This window comes from Panthera leo, chromosome Y (genome assembly GCF_018350215.1).
Source record: "Panthera leo isolate Ple1 chromosome Y, P.leo_Ple1_pat1.1, whole genome shotgun sequence".
Lineage (NCBI taxonomy): Eukaryota > Metazoa > Chordata > Mammalia > Carnivora > Felidae > Panthera > Panthera leo.
Genome location: NC_056697.1, coordinates 7405069 through 7423158, shown reverse-complemented (window position 1 = coordinate 7423158; position 18090 = coordinate 7405069). Strand labels below are relative to the sequence as shown.

Here is an 18090-nt window from a genome sequence, read left to right as displayed (position 1 = left end):
TCACTAACTAATTGACTTTCATCTAAGTACCTGAAAGAAATACTAAAGGAATGAACACATAGGTTTAGAGAAGTGTCGGCATATGTAAAAGTTCTGGACACGTCTTCTTGACCTCCTAGTAGAAAAACAAGGTCATTGTTACTAGAACTGAGTGAGTAAGGGGGACATTTTTAGAGATGAGGTAAGAGATAACTAGCAATGTGTGTGATTATGTAAAGCTATCGGTCATTGTAAGGATTTTGGATTTTATTTTAAGTCCGTGGTAACAACTGAAGGTGGAATTGCAAATATATCTACAATTTGCAGCGCTGTTCTCTTGCACCTTGACTTATATGAAATAGGAAGTGATTGCTGTGTTTTGAGTGGAGGTGATATGTTTGACTTAACATTTCAAGTTATTTTCTTGGGCTGTTTTTTTTTTTTTTTCTTCAGAAAAATGACAAGTATCAGATATTTTCAGTGTGTACTCATTTTTTCTGAGTTTGAGCAGTGTACTATGAGACACCTGCGAATTCTTTAAAAGTATTAAACCACTTCTGCAGAAAATTTTGAAGGAAGTTATTTATGTGGATGTACTTAGATGTATTTTGGAGGTTTTTTTGAATCCCATCTTTGGTATTTGTAAATCAGAGGAACTTTTAATTTTAAGATCCTTAAAAGTTGTGTGAGTTTACATTTGGGCAGACTACATAAATTGAAGTCTGGCTAGTAATCTGGCTTACTAAAACTGAACTATATATTATTTCCTCTTCTCCTCGTCTTCTTTTTTATTCATTGCTTATTAACAATTTTGTGAAACCATAATATGTGTGAATAAGAGCTTCCGTCTCTAAGGTAATTGAAGGAAGAGGAGCACAGAACTAGATCCTTGGTTGGTATTTGGGGAACTAATCTGGACTAGAATTGGAATACATGTCTATTCAAACACCACACCACATCATTCATATTCTGATGTTTATGTTTTCCTCTCCCAATACATAATTGCTCTTGTGATACAACAGGTGCTAATGATTTTCCAGCAAGCAACCCAAAAGTTTTTTTCAAGAATTATAGTAGGGGTTGGCAGAATTTTCATTCCTAAGGCATTAACTTCAGTAGTAATTTTTCCAGTTGAGAAAATACTTTAAAGTTAGGATATGGGCATTAATTATGTTCTGTTTCAAATTTGAATCTAGCAGCTGTCAAGAAGAAAGAAATGTGGCATTTATCCACAAATACAAGTAATTTATAATGCCCTTTTACCCACCAGTTAACACCTAAACATGTGTTAGGCTATTAATACCAGGATATTTCTCTTCATTTATAAAGCCTGAAAGACTTTGCTTTTGTCAAAGATTAAAGAGATCACCATTTAACCTGAAATCAAAAAGACAGAAGTGGATTTATCACTGATAAACTGATAAAAAAAAAAACAAAACTTGTTTTTGTCTTGTTTTGAATCTTATCACTGAGGATAGTAAGGGAGAACTATGCCAATTAGGCACATTTTCTGAGTAAAGCAGACTGTATGGAGTTCAGGCACTGGCAGATTTGCACAGGCATCAGTAGGTTGATGTTTTTTTGTACATTCACAGATTCAGGTGAGACTGGGTGTTGCTGGATGGGTGCTTTATTGAAGTCTTTTTCTGATCTGATTTTGTTAACACGCTCTTTGGTTGTTTCCAAAAGCTCAAAAGTTGACTGAGGCATTTGTGCTTTGTTGATTTCATAGATTTTAAGCTAATTTTGTTGCCTTCATTTTATCCCAACTAACGGTAAGGCTTTTCCCAAATTTGTGAAAACTTTAAGGTCTCATTTCTAATGGGAATTGCAGACAGACCTCTAGCTTTTAAACAAGTAGTCTTTACCAGCGTGGTAACTATAGAATACCTCTTATGTAGGTTTCAGAATCATCATCATAAACACAATATTCCAGAGAGATCAACATATTATTCAACATTTTTGAAGATATAAATAAATAAAAGTTACATGAAATTTTTGGTACTGAAATTACAGACTGTTTCTAAAAATCCTCAATGAGATGAAAATATATAATCAATATAGTATTCAAATGATCCTTAAATTTTGGTGTATATCAGAATCCTTAAGATTCCTTATTAAAATGTAGATTGCTGGACCTCTCTGAGTTTCTGAATCAGAAAGTATAGATTGGGCTGAAGAATGTGTATTTTGAAGAAGTTCTCTATTTCCCAAGTAACACACCTGCTTCTCATCTGATGATCATTTTGACAACCATTGAAAAATGACAAATGGCTTCATCTGTTTTGAGTTACTTGCTTCAAAGTACAGATCGTTGAAACAGTTCTTCATGAGGCCAAAAAAAATAGTTTTCATTACTATATGCCATGTTCTGTTGAGGCTCTGGGTTATTGCAAGATTTTGTTGTTTTTTTTTCCAAGGGACATTTTAAAGGATATCCTGTGGGCACCTGGGTGGTTCAGTCAGTTAGGCGTCCTACTTTTGATTTCTGCTCAGGTCATGATCTGATGGTTTGTGAGGTAGGACCCACGTCAGAATCCCCACTTGTACACTCACTTGCTCTCTTTCTCTCTCTCTGTCTCAAAATAAATAAAATTTAAAGGATATCCTGCAGATAATGGTTTTATTCATGTATATTTGCCCTTTTCATTTTTAGCAAACCTTACCCCCACATCATAATGCAAGAAACTTTAACCAGTTAATTTCCAAGCTGTGGTTATAGATTGAAGTTTCACTCTCTGAAAAATAGTTTATTTTTATCTGTTCTGTGCTGCTATCTCATTTTTAATGAGTTACAAGTCACTGCCTTGTATTTTCCAATTAATTCATCTCCCCTGCTAAAGATAAACCAGTGTGTATTGGAGCTTTTTTTTTCATTAATGTAATACATTAAATAAAAAACGTTTTCATTTCAGAACTGTTCGTCAGTTGGCGCAGGAGCAATTTTTTTTAATGTGCACCAGATGTTGCATGGGACACAGACCTCTACTTTTCTTCATTACTCTGCTCTTTACCATTTTGGGGGTAAGACATTTTTTAATGGACTCAATATGATTCATTCTTAAAACCAAGAACATTCAGGAAATTACAGTTTTAAGTTTTATTAAGATTTGGTAGGCAAGGCACCTGGCTGGCTTAGTCAGTGGAGCATATAGTTCTTGAACTCAGAGTTTTGATTTCAAGCCCCATATTGGATGTACAGATTGATGTTTTTAAAAAATCTTTTTTAAAAAATTTGGTTTATGCTTAGTAAATAAAATAATATTTTCTAATAATTTCTGTAATGTTTGTAAACTGACTTTTACTTTTTATAAAACTTTCTTGGAAAAAGGTAATTCAAACTCCTTATGTTTTATGTCTTTGCTAGATAGATGTTCCTACTTTCTGATCTGGACTTTTTTTTAATTAACATGAATTTTTAACATGACTTTGCAAATTCATAGTACATAATTATATTGCAGAACACAGCAAGAGAGAGAGGTAAACATTCAGGTGACTATTTCACTCTTCTGCGGCATCTTCTTAACTACGCTTACAACAGCAATATTAATGTACCCAATGCTGAAGTTCTTCTGAACAGTGAAATAGATTGGCTCCAAAGGATTAGGGTAAGTGGTATAATATTCTGCTTTATTAAAAGTGGGCTGATAGTTTTGCGTATGTTAAACAAAAAATCCTTGGGAATAATAAAAATAAGAGTATACTTTTCATTACTAGGTAACTCCTAATTCATAGAACATAAAACTAGTTTTATAGAAATGTTTTACTTCAGTTGGGAGACAGAAAGCTAATGTTCAGTGTTTCTCCACTTTGATATTTTTGGCCTATTTTATCTATTATTGTATTTAATGAATAGTCTTGATTTTTTGTTTCTAAATAATACAGTCTGATAAGTTGCCATTTACATTTAACCACTTGGTACCTTATACCAGTTTTACCAGTTCTGTGAGAGTATATTTCTGAAGTGTATAGCTTTTGGCTGCAGATAAGCATTCTCTTAGAGGCTTGTGAAGCCTACTACTTCCAAAATAGTATTTCACAACCTTGAACCATTGACATTTTAGACCAGGTTATTCCTTGTTTTGAGGAGCTGTGCTGTGCATTATAGGATGTTGACCAACACTTTAGCCTCTGATTGTTAGGTGGTATCTTCCCTTCCCAATTGTGAAAACCAAAATGATCTGCAGACATGGCCAGTATCTTCTTGGGGCAAATTTCCACATTTACTGTTCAAAGAGTGCTGCAGTAGGAAGAAGAAATCACATGAATGGAAAGGTTGGGAGTAATTGCATCTGAGATCTCACTTTCCTCCAGCTCCCTTTTGTTCTTTCTTTTTTTTTTGTTCTCCTTTCCTATGAGTTAGATCTCTAACATTTTTATTTTGGCAGGATAATGTTAAAACCACAGGTGAAACGGGTGTTGAAGAGCCAATCTTGGAAGGTCACCTTGGGGTAACAAAAGAGCTACTAGCCTTTCAAACGCCTGAGAAAAAGTATCATATTGGTTGTGAAAAAGGAGGTGCTAATCTCATTAAAGTAAGTTCTAAATTTTAGCACTATACCTACTTATCATGACCTTTTAACAAACATTTGTTTGTTAGCAAATCTGTTTGGTTGAGCTCTACAATAGTTTCTTTGAGATACCATCTTTGTTACTTACCTTATAAAAACCTTGATCTCAAAGGTTACACCGATTTGTTTATTTTTTAAGTTTTTATTTAAATTCTAGTTTTAACCTAAAGCGTAATACTAGTTTCACATATATAACATAGTTGATTCAACACTTTGTACAACACCCAGTTCTCATCATAGGAAGTGCTCTCCTTAATCCACATCACCTATTTCACCACCCCCATGTTTCCCTGACCCTGCACCTCTGGTTACTATCAGTTTGTTCTCTATACTTAAGAATCTGTTTTTTGGTGTGGGCTTTTCTCTTTTTTCCCCTATATTCATTTCTTTTCTTTCTCAAATTCCACAGGAGTAAAATCATATGATACTTGTCTTTCTCTTATTTTGCTTAGCATAAAATGGTGATTTTTAAATAAATGTGTGCCGCCTTTAACTCAAGAGATTTTAAAATTATAGTTCACCTTTCAACAATGCGAGGGTTATGGGCACTGACCCCTGAGGCAATTGAAAATGCACATGTACTATTTGACACACTAAAAACTTAACTACTGATAGCTTATTGTTGACCACAAGCCATACCAACAACATAAGTACTTGATTAACATTTATTTTCTATATTATGTGTATTATATACTGTATTTGAAGAAAATACATTTTCTTTGTCTCTTTCTCTTTCAAAAAAAAAAAAGGGTGAGAGGTTTTGGTGTGTGCCTGGGTGAGTTGGTCGGTTAAGCATGCAGCTTCTGCTCCGGTCATGATATTGCAATGGTTTGTGGGTTCGAGCCCCACATCAGGCTCTGTACTAACAGCTCAGAGCCTGGAGCCTGCTTCAGATTCTGTGTCTGCCTCTCCCTCTCTCTCTCCCCTTCCCCCCCACACACTCACCCTTTATCCAAAATAAACATTAAAAATTTTTCATTAAAGATTTTAGTTCATATTTATTTAAAGGTGTAGGCTTATTTAGAATGTTTTTCTTGTAGTCAGCTTTTTTGTTCCTTAAAATAGCTCTAAAATTGTGTGTTTAATAGTGCTTTGAAAACTTTCATTTTGTTATTTGAAAATCCAAAATTGTTTTCAAAATGTAAAAAGATTTGGGGCGCCTGGGTGGCTCAGTCTGTTGAGTGTCTGGCTTTGGCTAGGGTCATGATCTTGCAGTTTGTGAGTTCAAGCCCCGTGTCGGGCTCTGTGCTGACAGCTCAGAGCTGGGAGCCTGCTTCAGATTCTGTGTCTCCCTCTCTCTCCACCCCACCCCTGTTTGTACTCTGCCTCTCTCTGTCTTTCAAAAATGAATAAACATTAAAAAAATTTTTTTTAATATAATAAAATGTAAAAAGATGTTTAATTTTCTCAAATAGTATAAAAATACTACCTTCCAAGGGAGGTTTTTTTTTAGAATATATTATTGCTAATAATATGTCATCTATTTTTTTCACCTCTTTAGGAATTAATTGATGATTTCATCTTTCCTGCTTCCAAAGTTTACTTACAATGTATGAGAAGTGGAGAACTGCCAGCAGAGCAGGCTATTCCAGTCTGTAGTTCACCAGCTACTATCAGTGCTGGTTTTGAGTTGCTTGTAGCCTTAGCTGTTGGCTGTGTAAAGAACCTCAAACAGATAGTTGACTCTTTGACTGAAATGTATTACATAGGCACAGCAATAACTAGTAAGTATTTTAAGTTGTTTTGTTGGTTGAGATACCTCTTTGTTTAAAATTAATGGGTTTTTCTTTCCTTTAGAAAATGTTTAATTTGTGTTTGTTTTTAGCAACTAGTAAGTAGTTTAATAAGTTTAATAATGTGTATAATTAATACTATTATAAGTATAGAAACTTCATACAGAAAAGTTCTCAAATTCTATTTAAATGCCTTCATTTAAGTGTTTCAAGTAACTTTGCAAATTGTTTTATTTTATCAAATGTAAAATGATGTTATGGAATACTAAAGGTTATGAATGGAAAGATTTGCAAGCCCTCACTTTGAGATTTTTCAGTGTTATTTTAATCTGAGTTTTAAGAAAGTTAAACTTTTGAAAATGAGAATGTAAAAAGATAACATTTGTGTACATTTTAGTCAATTAATGCCCACATCAGTCTGATGACATAGTAAGTTATTCTGTTAGATAGGTTTATTACAACTGAAACACAAAGGGAAAGGAGTAATAAATAAAATAACAAATAATAACATAGTATCTAATTTAAGAGCAAACCATGGATTTGCGAACACAACATACTTCAAGAATGTCTTCACTGATTTATTTATTTATTTATTTGCATCTGAGACTATCTTGGCCTTGCTGAGTGTAAGAAAGTTTTCAGTCACATTGCAGAGTTTTTAGCTAAACTTTTTGTACTGTGGAATCTATATAGAGAAATGTTTGGAAACTTAGGTTTGTTTTTCTAAATTTAGCTTATGAAACTTCTGGTTATTTCATTCACATATAAAAGACTTACCATGGGACGCCTGGATGGCTCAGTCAGTTAAGTGTCTAACTCTTGGTTTCAGTTCAGGTCATGATCTCACAATTTGTGAGCCCTGGGCTCTGCAATGACAGTGAAGATCCTGCTTGGGATTCTGTCTGTCCTTCTGTCTCTGCTTCTCTCCCACCCCCTCTCAAAATAAATAAGTAAACATTAAAAAAAAAAAAAAAAAAAAAAGACCACAACTTAACACTGGAAGTGCTAACTTTCTTTGTGTATGTGTTTACATTTTTCCTTTCTAACACAAATTGGGATATACTTCACACATTGTTCTTCACTTTCTGTTGTTTGGTTTTACATTTAATAATATATCTAACAGCACATCAAGATCCATCTAATTCTATTTATTCTATTTATTTATTCTATATAATTTGCAGTTTAATATACTCTAATCTATCACCCAGATAATGATTAATGTTCAGGATTTTTTTTGTTTTTGGAAAGTAGTGAATAATGTAAAGTGATTTACAGTTCTGACAGACCTTTCAAATATACTGTCTTATTAATTCCTCAAGATGAAACTGTAGGCTGTCTTTACTCATGGTCCTAGAAACAACATCAATAAAATACAGACTCAGTACTTCTTAGAATGGATCTGTGTAGTGGCACACACATTAGTGAAGTAACAATTTGGAGTACTCTTTAAAATGGCTTGTAGTAGTGATAGAATTGTTACCAATGTTAATTTATCAGCATAACACAGCTGTCAATGAACAGAGTCATTATTTTCATGTTATGAGAATCTTTTTTTCTCTCAGCTTGTGAAGCACTTACTGAGTGGGAATATCTACCACCTGTTGGACCCCGCCCATCAAAAGGATTTGTGGGACTTAAAAACGCTGGTGCCACTTGTTACATGAACTCTGTGATCCAGCAGCTCTACATGATACCTTCCATTAGGAACAGTATTCTTGCTGTTGAAGGCACAGGTAGTGATGTAGATGATGATATCTTTGGTGATGAGAAGCAGGACAATGAGGTAAATTTTAATTATACTGTATTATCCCTAAGTAACAAAGTCTTGATTAGCAGATATACTGTTGTGGTGGTGGTTGTGGTGGTGGTTGTTGTTGTTTGTAGTGTTTTTTTGTTGTTCTCGTTTTTTGTTTCTGAGAATATTGTACTTGTAGAATCTTTTTGATTACACTTTTGGTGGTAGGACAAAGACCTCTGAGCTACTCTCCGTGGCTTACCCTAGTGCTTATCATCTAACAGACTTAAAAGTGAAGTTGAAATTTTCTCTTTTTTAATAGGGTTTTTTTGTTTTTGGTTTTGGTTTTTTTTGCTTTTAATTTTTGTTAATGTTTACTTATTTCTGAGAGGGGGAACAAGCAGAAGAGGAGCAGAGAGAGAGGGAGACAGGTACCCAGGATATCATGACGTGGGCTGATGTTGAACATTTAACCAACTAAGCCACCCAGGTGCCCGGTGGAGTTTCTTTTAGAGCAGTTTTAGGTTTACAGAAAAATTTCCCAGAAAATACAGAGATTTTTTTTCATACCTCTGCACCTCTCAGTTTCCCCATTATAAGTATCTTTGCATTAGTTTCATATTTCTGTTACAGCTGATGAGTCAATATTTTCGCATTTATTTACTAAAGTCCATAGTTTACATTAGGGATCACTCTTTGTGTTGTATGTTGTAAGAGTTTTTACAAAGGAATAATGTTATGTGGTCATCATTAAAGTATCGTACAGAATAGTTTCTTGGCATAAAAATCCCCTCCTTTCCGCCTGTTTGTCCCTCTCTTCCAACCCCTGGAAACCACTGATATTTCTGTTCCTCAGTTTGCCTTTTCAGAATGTTACATACTTGGAATCCTGCAATGTGTAATCTTTTCAGACTGCCTTCCTTTCACTTAGCAGTATGCATTTAAGTTTCCTCTATGTCTTATAGCTTGATAGATCATTTCTTTTTAACTTCATCCCACTGTGTTTGGAGGAGATATTTTGTACAATATATTATCTCTTTAAAATCTGTTGACTTAATGTGTGTCCTAACAAACGTTTTTTTGTGGAAAATGTGTCTTGTGCACCTCAAAAGAAGGTACATGCTATTGTTGAGTAGAGTTCCACGTCAAATCCAGTTGGTTTTTATATTGTTTTTGTTTTGTTTTGTTTTGTTTTGAATCTTATTTAAATCCATGTAAGTTTACATCAGTGTAGTAATGGTTTCAGCAGTAGAATTTAGTGATTCATTACTTTAATTTAGCACCCAGTCCCATCCCAACAAATACTCCCTTAATGCCCATCACCCATTTAGTCCTCCCCACCATGCAACTTCCCTCCCACAACCCTCAGTTTGTTCTCTATATTTAAGAGTCTCTTATGGTTTACCACCCTCTCTGTTTTTATCTTGTATTTCCTGCCTTCCCCTCTATGTTCATCTGTTTTGTTTCTTAAATTCCACATAGGAGTGAAATCATATGATATTTGCCTTTGATTTATTTCAATCAATGTAAAACACTCCAGTTCCACCTACATTGTTGAAAATGGCAAGATTTCTTTCTTTTTGATTGCTGAGTAATATTCCATTGTGTGTATCTTCTTTATCAATTTGTCATTCGATGGACATTGGCTCTTTCCATAGTTTGGCTATTTTCAGTAGTGCTGCTATACATTCAGTAGTGCTGCTAAATACTGGGGTGCTTATGCCCCTCGAAACAACACACCTGTATACTTTGGATAAATACCTTGTATGCAATTGCTGCTTCATAGGGTAGTTCTATTTTTAATTTTTTGAGAAACCTCCATAACGTTCCCCAGAGTGGCTGCAGCCACTTTGCATTCCCACCAAAAGTGCACAAGGTTTCTCTTTGTCCACATCTTTTCCAACATCTGTCAATTCTTCAGTTAATTTTAGGCATTCTGACTTGCTAAGAGGTAGTATCTCATCGTGTTTTGATTTGTGTTGCCCTGATGATAAGTGATGTTGAGGATCTTTTCATGTGTCTGTTTGCCATCTGGATATCTCCTTTCAAAAGTGTCTGTTCATGTCTTTTGCCTATTTCCTCACCGGATTATTTGTTTTTTGGGTGTTGAATTTCAAAAGTGCTTTAGATTTTGGATACTAATCCTTTATCCAATAAATATGTCATTTGCAGATATCTTCTACTTATCCCATTGGTTGCCTTTTAGTTTTGCTGATTGTTTCCTTTGCTGTGCAGAAGCTTTTTATCTAGATAGGGTCCAGTTTGTTCATTTTTGCATTTATTTCCCTTCCCTTGGGAGACATGTCTATTAAAAAATTGCTGTGACCAAAGTCAAAGAGGTTGATGTCAGTTTTCCCTTCTGGGATTTTTATAGTTTCCTGTCTTATATTTAGGTCTTTCAGCTATTTCTTCATTTATTTTTGTGTATATGGTATAAGAAAGTGTTTAGTTTCATTCTCTTACATATTGCTGTCCAGTTTTCCCAGCACCATTTGCAGAAGAGACTGTTTTTTCCATTGGATATTCTTTCCTGCATTGTCAAAGATTAGTTTACCCATACGTTTATGGGTCCATTTCTGACTTCACTATTCTGTTCCATGATCATTGTGTCTGTTTTTATGCCAGTACCATACTGTCTTGATGATTTCAACTTTGTGATACAGCTTGAAGTCCAGAAGTGTGATACCTCCAATTCGGTTTGCTTTTTCAGCATTACTTTGGCTCTTTGGAATCTTTGCTGTTTCCATTCAAACTTTAGGATTGTTCTAGCTCTGTGAAGAATGCTGTTGTCATTTTGATAGGGATCACATTGAATATGTAGATCGCTTTGGGCAGTATCGACATGTTAACAGTATTTGTTCTTCCAGTACGGGAGTATGAAATGTTTTTACATTACTTTTTATCTTCAATTTATTTATAAGCTTTCTATAGTTTTTAGCATACAGCTCTTTTACCTCTTTGTTTAGGTTTATTCCTAGGTATTGTAAATGCAGTTGTAAGTGAAATTGATTCCTTAATTTCTCTTTCTACTGCTTTATTATTGTTGTATAGAAAGGCAGTTGAGTTCTGTATATTAATTTTATATCCTACAACTTTTGCTGAATTCATCTATCAGTTCTGGCAGTTTTTTGGTGGAGTCTTTCAGGTTTTCCATATATAGAATCATGTTCTCCTCAAAGAGTAGAAGTTTGATTTCTTTGTTGCTGATTTGGATGCCTTTTATTTCATTTTGTTGTCTGATTGCTGAAACTAGGGATAATGTCTATTGCAAGTTCTGTGTTTTTTTTAAAGCAGGATGTTTGTGCCGTGTGTTAAGTAAAATTTGGTGTTGTAAAGTGACAAGTATCTTTATTTTAAAATAATTTGTATTTTGATATTTTTAACCTTTGATAGTATATTGTTTTATTTAGTGTTCCTTTTATATGATCAGTTTTACCATCTGTGTGTATTTTTAGGAGACTCTTAATAAAGTTTTTCTCACTTTATTGCTTTTTCTGGTACAAAATCAAACTTGTTTGCTACTTTAAATAACACCATATGGTCCTGTTAATAATATTATTAAACAGTGATACATTATCATGCTATCGAGAGTATTCAGTGTATAGATAGAAAAGTTTTAGTGGCAGATCAGAGTAAATAAAACTGGGATGTAGTTTTTTTTGTTTTTTTTTTTTTAATTTTTTGTTTTTTTTTTTAATGTTTATTTACTTTCGAAAGATAGGGAAGAGCATGAGCAGGGGAGGGGCAGAGAGAGAGACACAGAATCCACAGCAGGCTCCAGGCTCTGAGCTGTCAGCACAGGGCCCGACGTGGAGCTCGACATGGGGCTCGAACTCACCAACCGTGAGATCATGACCTGAGCCGAAGCCAGATGTTCAACCTACTGAGCCACCCAGGCGCCCCGGAATGTAGTTTTTTATACATTAACATGGAGAACTTAACTTTAGTTTTTTATATCAAAAATGTTTATTTTTCTTTTACTTTTTCCTTTCTACAAGTTTCATAGGAATTAGTAGAGAAGATAGAAAATATTCTATTTATAGTAAGTGGATGGGTCATCCTTATTCCTACACTTCTTTCCTTCACTGACCAAAACTAGTTTAGCAGTCTAGTGGTTGTGGAGATTCCAAAACATATACCTGCCTACTCTTCTTATATCCAGTAAAACACTCCCCAGGCATAGTGTCTGAATTTGTTTAGTTTTTTTTCCTTTTTACCGTTTGTTTTTTTTAAGCCCCCATATGAGGTGCTGACACCAATACCTGGTTAAGAACCAGTGTTTGAAAGAAAATTAGAATTTAAATCTTTGTTCTGCAGCTCATGTTACTGCTAAGATGTTGAATTAAACATAGAGATGGCTAAACATACTAGCAAGAAAAAAATAATACTGAGAAAATACCAAATTTGTTTTTACTGTTTGATAACCCTGTGCTTTATGTTGTTTCAGCAGTACAGTGTGGTTGTCTGCCTGTTTACCAGTATGCTTTCCTAGATAGCGAACTTCTGAGGGGCAGGAACTGGATGTTGTTTACTTCTATCATAACCCTCTGACACAGAGGAAACAATATAAAATGGGTATTCAGTACTCTGTAATAAACAACTAAGTTTTGCTTTTGTAGCATAATTAAGACCTTTAGATGTTCTGTTTATGCTGCTGTTTCTACCAAAGGTAGTCTTAACTGTGTATATTAATAATCCTGATCATGTCACATAAATTATTTCATGTAATTTATAAAGAATGTGTTAATCTCTGGAGGAAAAATTGAATCCTGGGAAGGTTAAATAACTCATTTCACAAAGTTATTTATAACAAAGTACTCCTTTGTCTCCAGTGTAGGATACTAAATTAAATCTTTGTTTCTTATATTATACCACCTCCAGTGGATGTTCAGGATTATTCCTTTTTGATTTTTATATGATAATTCATCTGTGAAATTATGGGAATAAGCACTAATATTAATAAACTAAAAGTTGTGTGCTTTGGAAACATGAAGTGTAAAATAATGCAAATTATTCATTCACTATTTTTATTTGTCTCAACTTACTTTACTTCTAAAGTTAGATTAGATCATCAGTGATCTTTTTGTTTTGTTTTGGGGGGGTTTTGTTTTATTTGTCTCCAGAGTAATGTTGATCCCCGAGATGATGTATTTGGATATCCTCATCAGTTTGAAGACAAACCACCTTTAAGTAAGGCAGAAGATAGGAAGGAGTACAATATTGCTGTTTTAAGGCACCTTCAAGTCATCTTTGGTCATTTAGCTGCTTCTCGACTACAGTACTATGTGCCCAGAGGATTTTGGAAACAGTTCAGGTAAATCATCAATAGGGGATAATTTTGAATCAGTATACTAACTTTAAATTAAAATGTTAGAATGTCTTATTATGTGTGTGTGTGTATATATATATATATATATATGCATATACATATATATATAATGCTTCCTTCTGATTAACGCCTTTATTCTTTCAGTTCTGTCACTTGCGAATACCTTTGTCTTATCTCTAGTTATTTTCAGTACTTATGTTTTCCCATCATGTGTCTGACTCAAGACTTTTGTCAGTAGTCTAGTCATACTTGTTTTTCCAAATTACCATAGTATCCTATACTTTGACCTTTTATCTTAAAATCTTTCGCTCAGTTATTTGTACTCATGTATAATGTATCTTATGTGCATGTATGTATTTCTTCATATACAGCAAGATTTATAGACAGGTTTAGTTTTGACCCTGAATTTATGGTGTGTTTGAATTTAAATGTACTAAATTGTAATATATTTGTACTTGAATATATTTATGTTTTTCTCTTCATAGTTTTCTTCTTTTAATAGACAAACTTACAGTTTGTCTGCACTTTTGTATTACTTATGTTCTAGATACATAATATGCTGTGTTTGTTGTGTTTTTTTTCTTTTTGGTAAAGTTGACATAACATGAAATTAACCATTGTAACTATTTAAAAATGTATACAGTTCCTTGGCAGCTTAGTGCATTCAAAATGTTTGTGCCATCATTACACTACCTAGTTCCACAAATTTTTCATGACCAAAAAGCAATGTTAAATACTTATTCCCTAGTTTTCCTTTCTTCCAACACAGGCAGCACAAAAAGCCAGTGTTCTTGCCGTATGAATATGGCATTTTCATCTAGCTTCTTTCATCACAAAGTGTGTATTGGAATATGCAGTATCCCATTGTATGGATATTCCACATTTTGGTTTTCTGTTCATAAATTGATGGCCATTTCAGTAATTTCCTTCCTTTGGCTGTTTCAGTAGTACTTCTGTCAGCATTCATGTTGTATAAGTTTTTGTGTAGGCTTATGTTTTCAATTCTCTTGGTATACATGGTAGGAATGTAGTTGCTGGCTCACATGGTAATTGTTTTAAGTGTCAGGAACCCCTCAAACTGTTTCACTTCCTCTATCATTTTACTTTGCCACCAGCAAAGTGTGTTTTTCAACATCCAGTGTTTTATTTTTCATTTTTTCTTTTTCTTTTTTTTTTTTTGTATTTGTCACAACCTTCTGAGTTGGTTTGAGGTGACATTTCATTGTGCTTTTAATTTGCATTACACTAATGAGTAGTAGTGTTGAATATGGATTCATATGTTTCTTGGCCATTTGTTTTGTTTTTAAGAAAGTGTCAGGGGCGCCTGGGTGGCTCAGTCGGTTAAGCGGCCGACTTCGGCTCAGGTCTTGATCTCGCGGTCCGTGAGTTCGAGCCCCGCGTCAGGCTCTGTGCTGACACCTCAGAGCCTGGAGCCTGTTTCAGATTCTGTGTCTCCCTCTCTCTGACCCTCCCCTGTTCATGCTCTGTCTCTCCCTCTCTCTCAAAAATAAATAAAACGTTTAAAAAAAAAAAAAAAAAAAAGAAAGTGTCTATTCAAGTACTTTCTCTATTGTCTTTTTGTAGTTGTGTTGTAACAGTTCTTTGTATATTCATCATACTAGGCCCTTATAGATGATGTACACCTATTTTCTTCCATTGTGTGGATTTGCTCTCCATTCATTTGGTAGTATCCTTTGATATACAAAACTTGTAAATTTTGCTGAAGGTTCATTTAGGTATTTTTTCTTTTTCGGTTTCTATTTTAATGTATTATTTTTTTATTGTAGAACAATATATGTTACATATAGCTTAAAAGCTTCCCATTTTAAATGCTTTTAGGTTTGGGGCAGTTAAGTGTCCGACTTGGGGACTTTGGCTCAGGTCATGATCTCACGGCCCATGAGTTTGAGCCCCACGTCGGGCTCTGTGCTGACCACTCAGAGCCTGCAGCCAGTTTCGGATTCTGTGTCTCCCTCTCTCTCTGACCCTCCCCTGTTCATGCTCTGTCTCTCTGTCTCAAAAATAAGTAAATGTTGAAAAAAAAATTTTTTTTAATAAATTAAATAAATGCTTTTAGGTTTACAGTGCAATGGCATTGAGCACATTTATATTTTGGTGCACTATCACTGAAATCCAGAACTCTTTACCTTCTAAATTGAAACTCCATATGCATTAATTAGTAACCCCCATACTGGGTTTTACATGTTGATTTTTATATCCTGCAACTTGGCTATATTTTTGCTGAATGCTAAAAGGTGTGTGTGTGTGTGTGTGTGTGTGTGTGTGTGTGTGTGTGTGTGTGTGTGTGTGTGTGGTCTTTTGGTAGACCTGCCAGTGCTGTGTTGATAGAAGTGAAGAAATAGGCATCCCTGACTCACTCCTGATCTTAGAATGAAGTTTTTGGGACACCTGGGTGGCTCTTTGGTTAAGTGTCAGACTTTGGCTCAGATCATGATCTCCTAGTTCACAAGTTTGAGCTCATGTTGGGCTCTGTGCTGACAGCACAGAACCTGGAGCCTGCTTTGGAATCTGTGTCTCTCTCTCTCTGCCCCTCTCTCAAAACTAAACAAGAATTTTTTTTTAAGTTTTTTTAATAGAAAAGAAACAAGCATTTTTTTTTTTTTTTACCATTTGACCTTTACCTTACATCATATGTACTAATATTGACCCCAAATGGATGAAATACCTAAACGTACCAAATAAAACTATAAAATATAAAACTTTTATAGAAGAAAGCAAAGGCAGAAAGCTTTAGTACATTGGGTTTTGCAGTGATATCTTGGTATGACACTAGTAGGAAAAATAGCCTAACATTCTATATCCAGGGAAAATATTCTTCGGTAGTGAAGGGGTGATAAGTACATTCTCAAATAAAGAGAAGTTTGAAACAACCAGTATATTCATTGAAGTAGAATTACATAACTAAGTCATGCTCAAAAGGATAAGGAAGAAAAAACTGATATACAAACAATAAAATAATAGAATTCTATGCTTAAATTCAGTTATATTAGTAGTAATATAAAATGAAATTGATCCAGTTAAAAGCTGTAACTTGTCAGATCAGAACTCCAATTATATACATCCTGTATATGCAAATTTAAATTTAATGCTGTGGGTTGAAAGTAAAGAGATGTGGGGCACCTGGGTTGCTCAGTCAGCTAAGCGTCTGACTCTTTGATTTCGGCTCAGGTCACAATCTCTAGGTTTGTGAGGTTGAGCCCCTCTGCACTAAGAGTACAGAGCCTGCTTGAATTCTCTCTCATCTCTGTCTCTGCCACTCCCTTGGTCCCATTCATTCTCTCCCAAAATAAATCAATAATACTTTTAAAAGTAAAGAGATGACAGTACATGAGATACCAGTACACATATATATTGATAAAATTACAGTTACTGGAAACATCAGCTACTGGCTAGGATGCCAAGAAATAGGGTCACCTATTGCTGCTGTGAACGTAAAATAATACAGTTATTCTGAAAAGTGGTTTGGCGTTTCTTATATATCCAGGAGTTGCAGTCATGCACAATTTTCCCAGAGAAAAGAAAACTTAGGTTGACACCAAACTTGTACACAGTAATTCGAAGCAGCTTTAAATAGCCATAAACTGGGGGGAAAAAACAAGCTTTCTTCCAGAACTCAGTAAGTTTAATGAATTGGTACATCCATATTAGGTACCAGAAAGCAATGAACTATTAGTACCTTCAACAACTTGGGTGAATCTCAGTATTATGCTGAGTGAAAAAGATGTACACACTATATAATTTTCTTCATATAAAAAATTTTTTTAAGTTTATTTATTTGGAGAGATGGAGCAAAACAGGGGCAGAGAGGAGAGAGAAATTACCAGCAGACTGCGCTGTCAATGCAGAGCCCAACACAGGGACTGACATGGGGCTCGAACTCACGAACTGTGAGATCATAACTTGAGCCAAAACCAAGCAAGAGTCGGACACTTAACCAACTGAGCCATCTAGGTGCCCCTTCACATAAAATACTTGAAATGACAAAGTTTTAGAAATAAAAACATATTACTGTTTGCCAGACATTAGGAATCAGTGGCAGATAGATTGGTGTGATTGTAAATTAGTGCTTCAGAGATCGTGATGACTGTTCTGCATTTTGACCATAGGGTGGACACAACAGATACACAGGGAAGTAAAAAATTGCTTACTGATGCGCATGGGCAGCTCAGTAGTTTAAGTGTTCAATTTCAACTCAGGTCATGGTCTCATTACTAGGGAGTTCAAGCCCCCACATCTGTCAGCACAGCCCGCTTCAGATCCTCTGTCCCCCTCTCTCTGCTCCTCCCCCTGCTTTCGCACGTGATAACATGCTCTATCACAAATACAAATGGATAAACATCTAAGAATTTTTTGTGGGGCACCTGGGTGGCTCAGTGGGCTAAGTAAGCATCCAACTTTGGCTCAGGTCATCTCACAGTTCCTGAGTTCAAGCCACGTGTTGAGCTCTGTGCTGACAGCTTAGAACCTGGAGCCTGTTTCAGATTCTGTGTTTCCTTCTCTCTGCCCATTCCCGCTTGCTCTCTGTCAAAAATAAACAAATTTTTTTTTCCTTTTTTTTTTTTTTTTTTTTTTTTTTTTTTAATTTATTTTTGGGACAGAGAGAAACAGAGCATGAACGGGGGAGGGGCAGAGAGAGAGGGAGACACAGAACCGGAAACAGGCTCCAGGCTCCGAGCCATCAGCCCAGAGCCTGACGCGGGGCTCGAACTCACGGACCGCGAG

General features: G+C 35.1%; 1 protein-coding gene across 4 annotated transcripts in view; it reads left to right on the top strand.

The window, feature by feature from the left end:
* The window catches only part of LOC122212687 (probable ubiquitin carboxyl-terminal hydrolase FAF-X), a 160413-nt gene that overhangs the window by 122366 nt on the left and 19957 nt on the right, over positions 1–18090 (top strand). For all 4 annotated transcript variants that reach the window (XM_042926655.1, XM_042926652.1, XM_042926654.1 and 1 more), the window contains exons 27-32: positions 2895–3003; positions 3441–3587; positions 4368–4514; positions 6052–6274; positions 7846–8066; positions 13142–13332. In XM_042926655.1, coding sequence (XP_042782589.1) covers positions 2895–3003; positions 3441–3587; positions 4368–4514; positions 6052–6274; positions 7846–8066; positions 13142–13332 — 1038 coding nt within the window. The remainder of the gene's footprint in view (positions 1–2894; positions 3004–3440; positions 3588–4367; positions 4515–6051; positions 6275–7845; positions 8067–13141; positions 13333–18090) is intronic.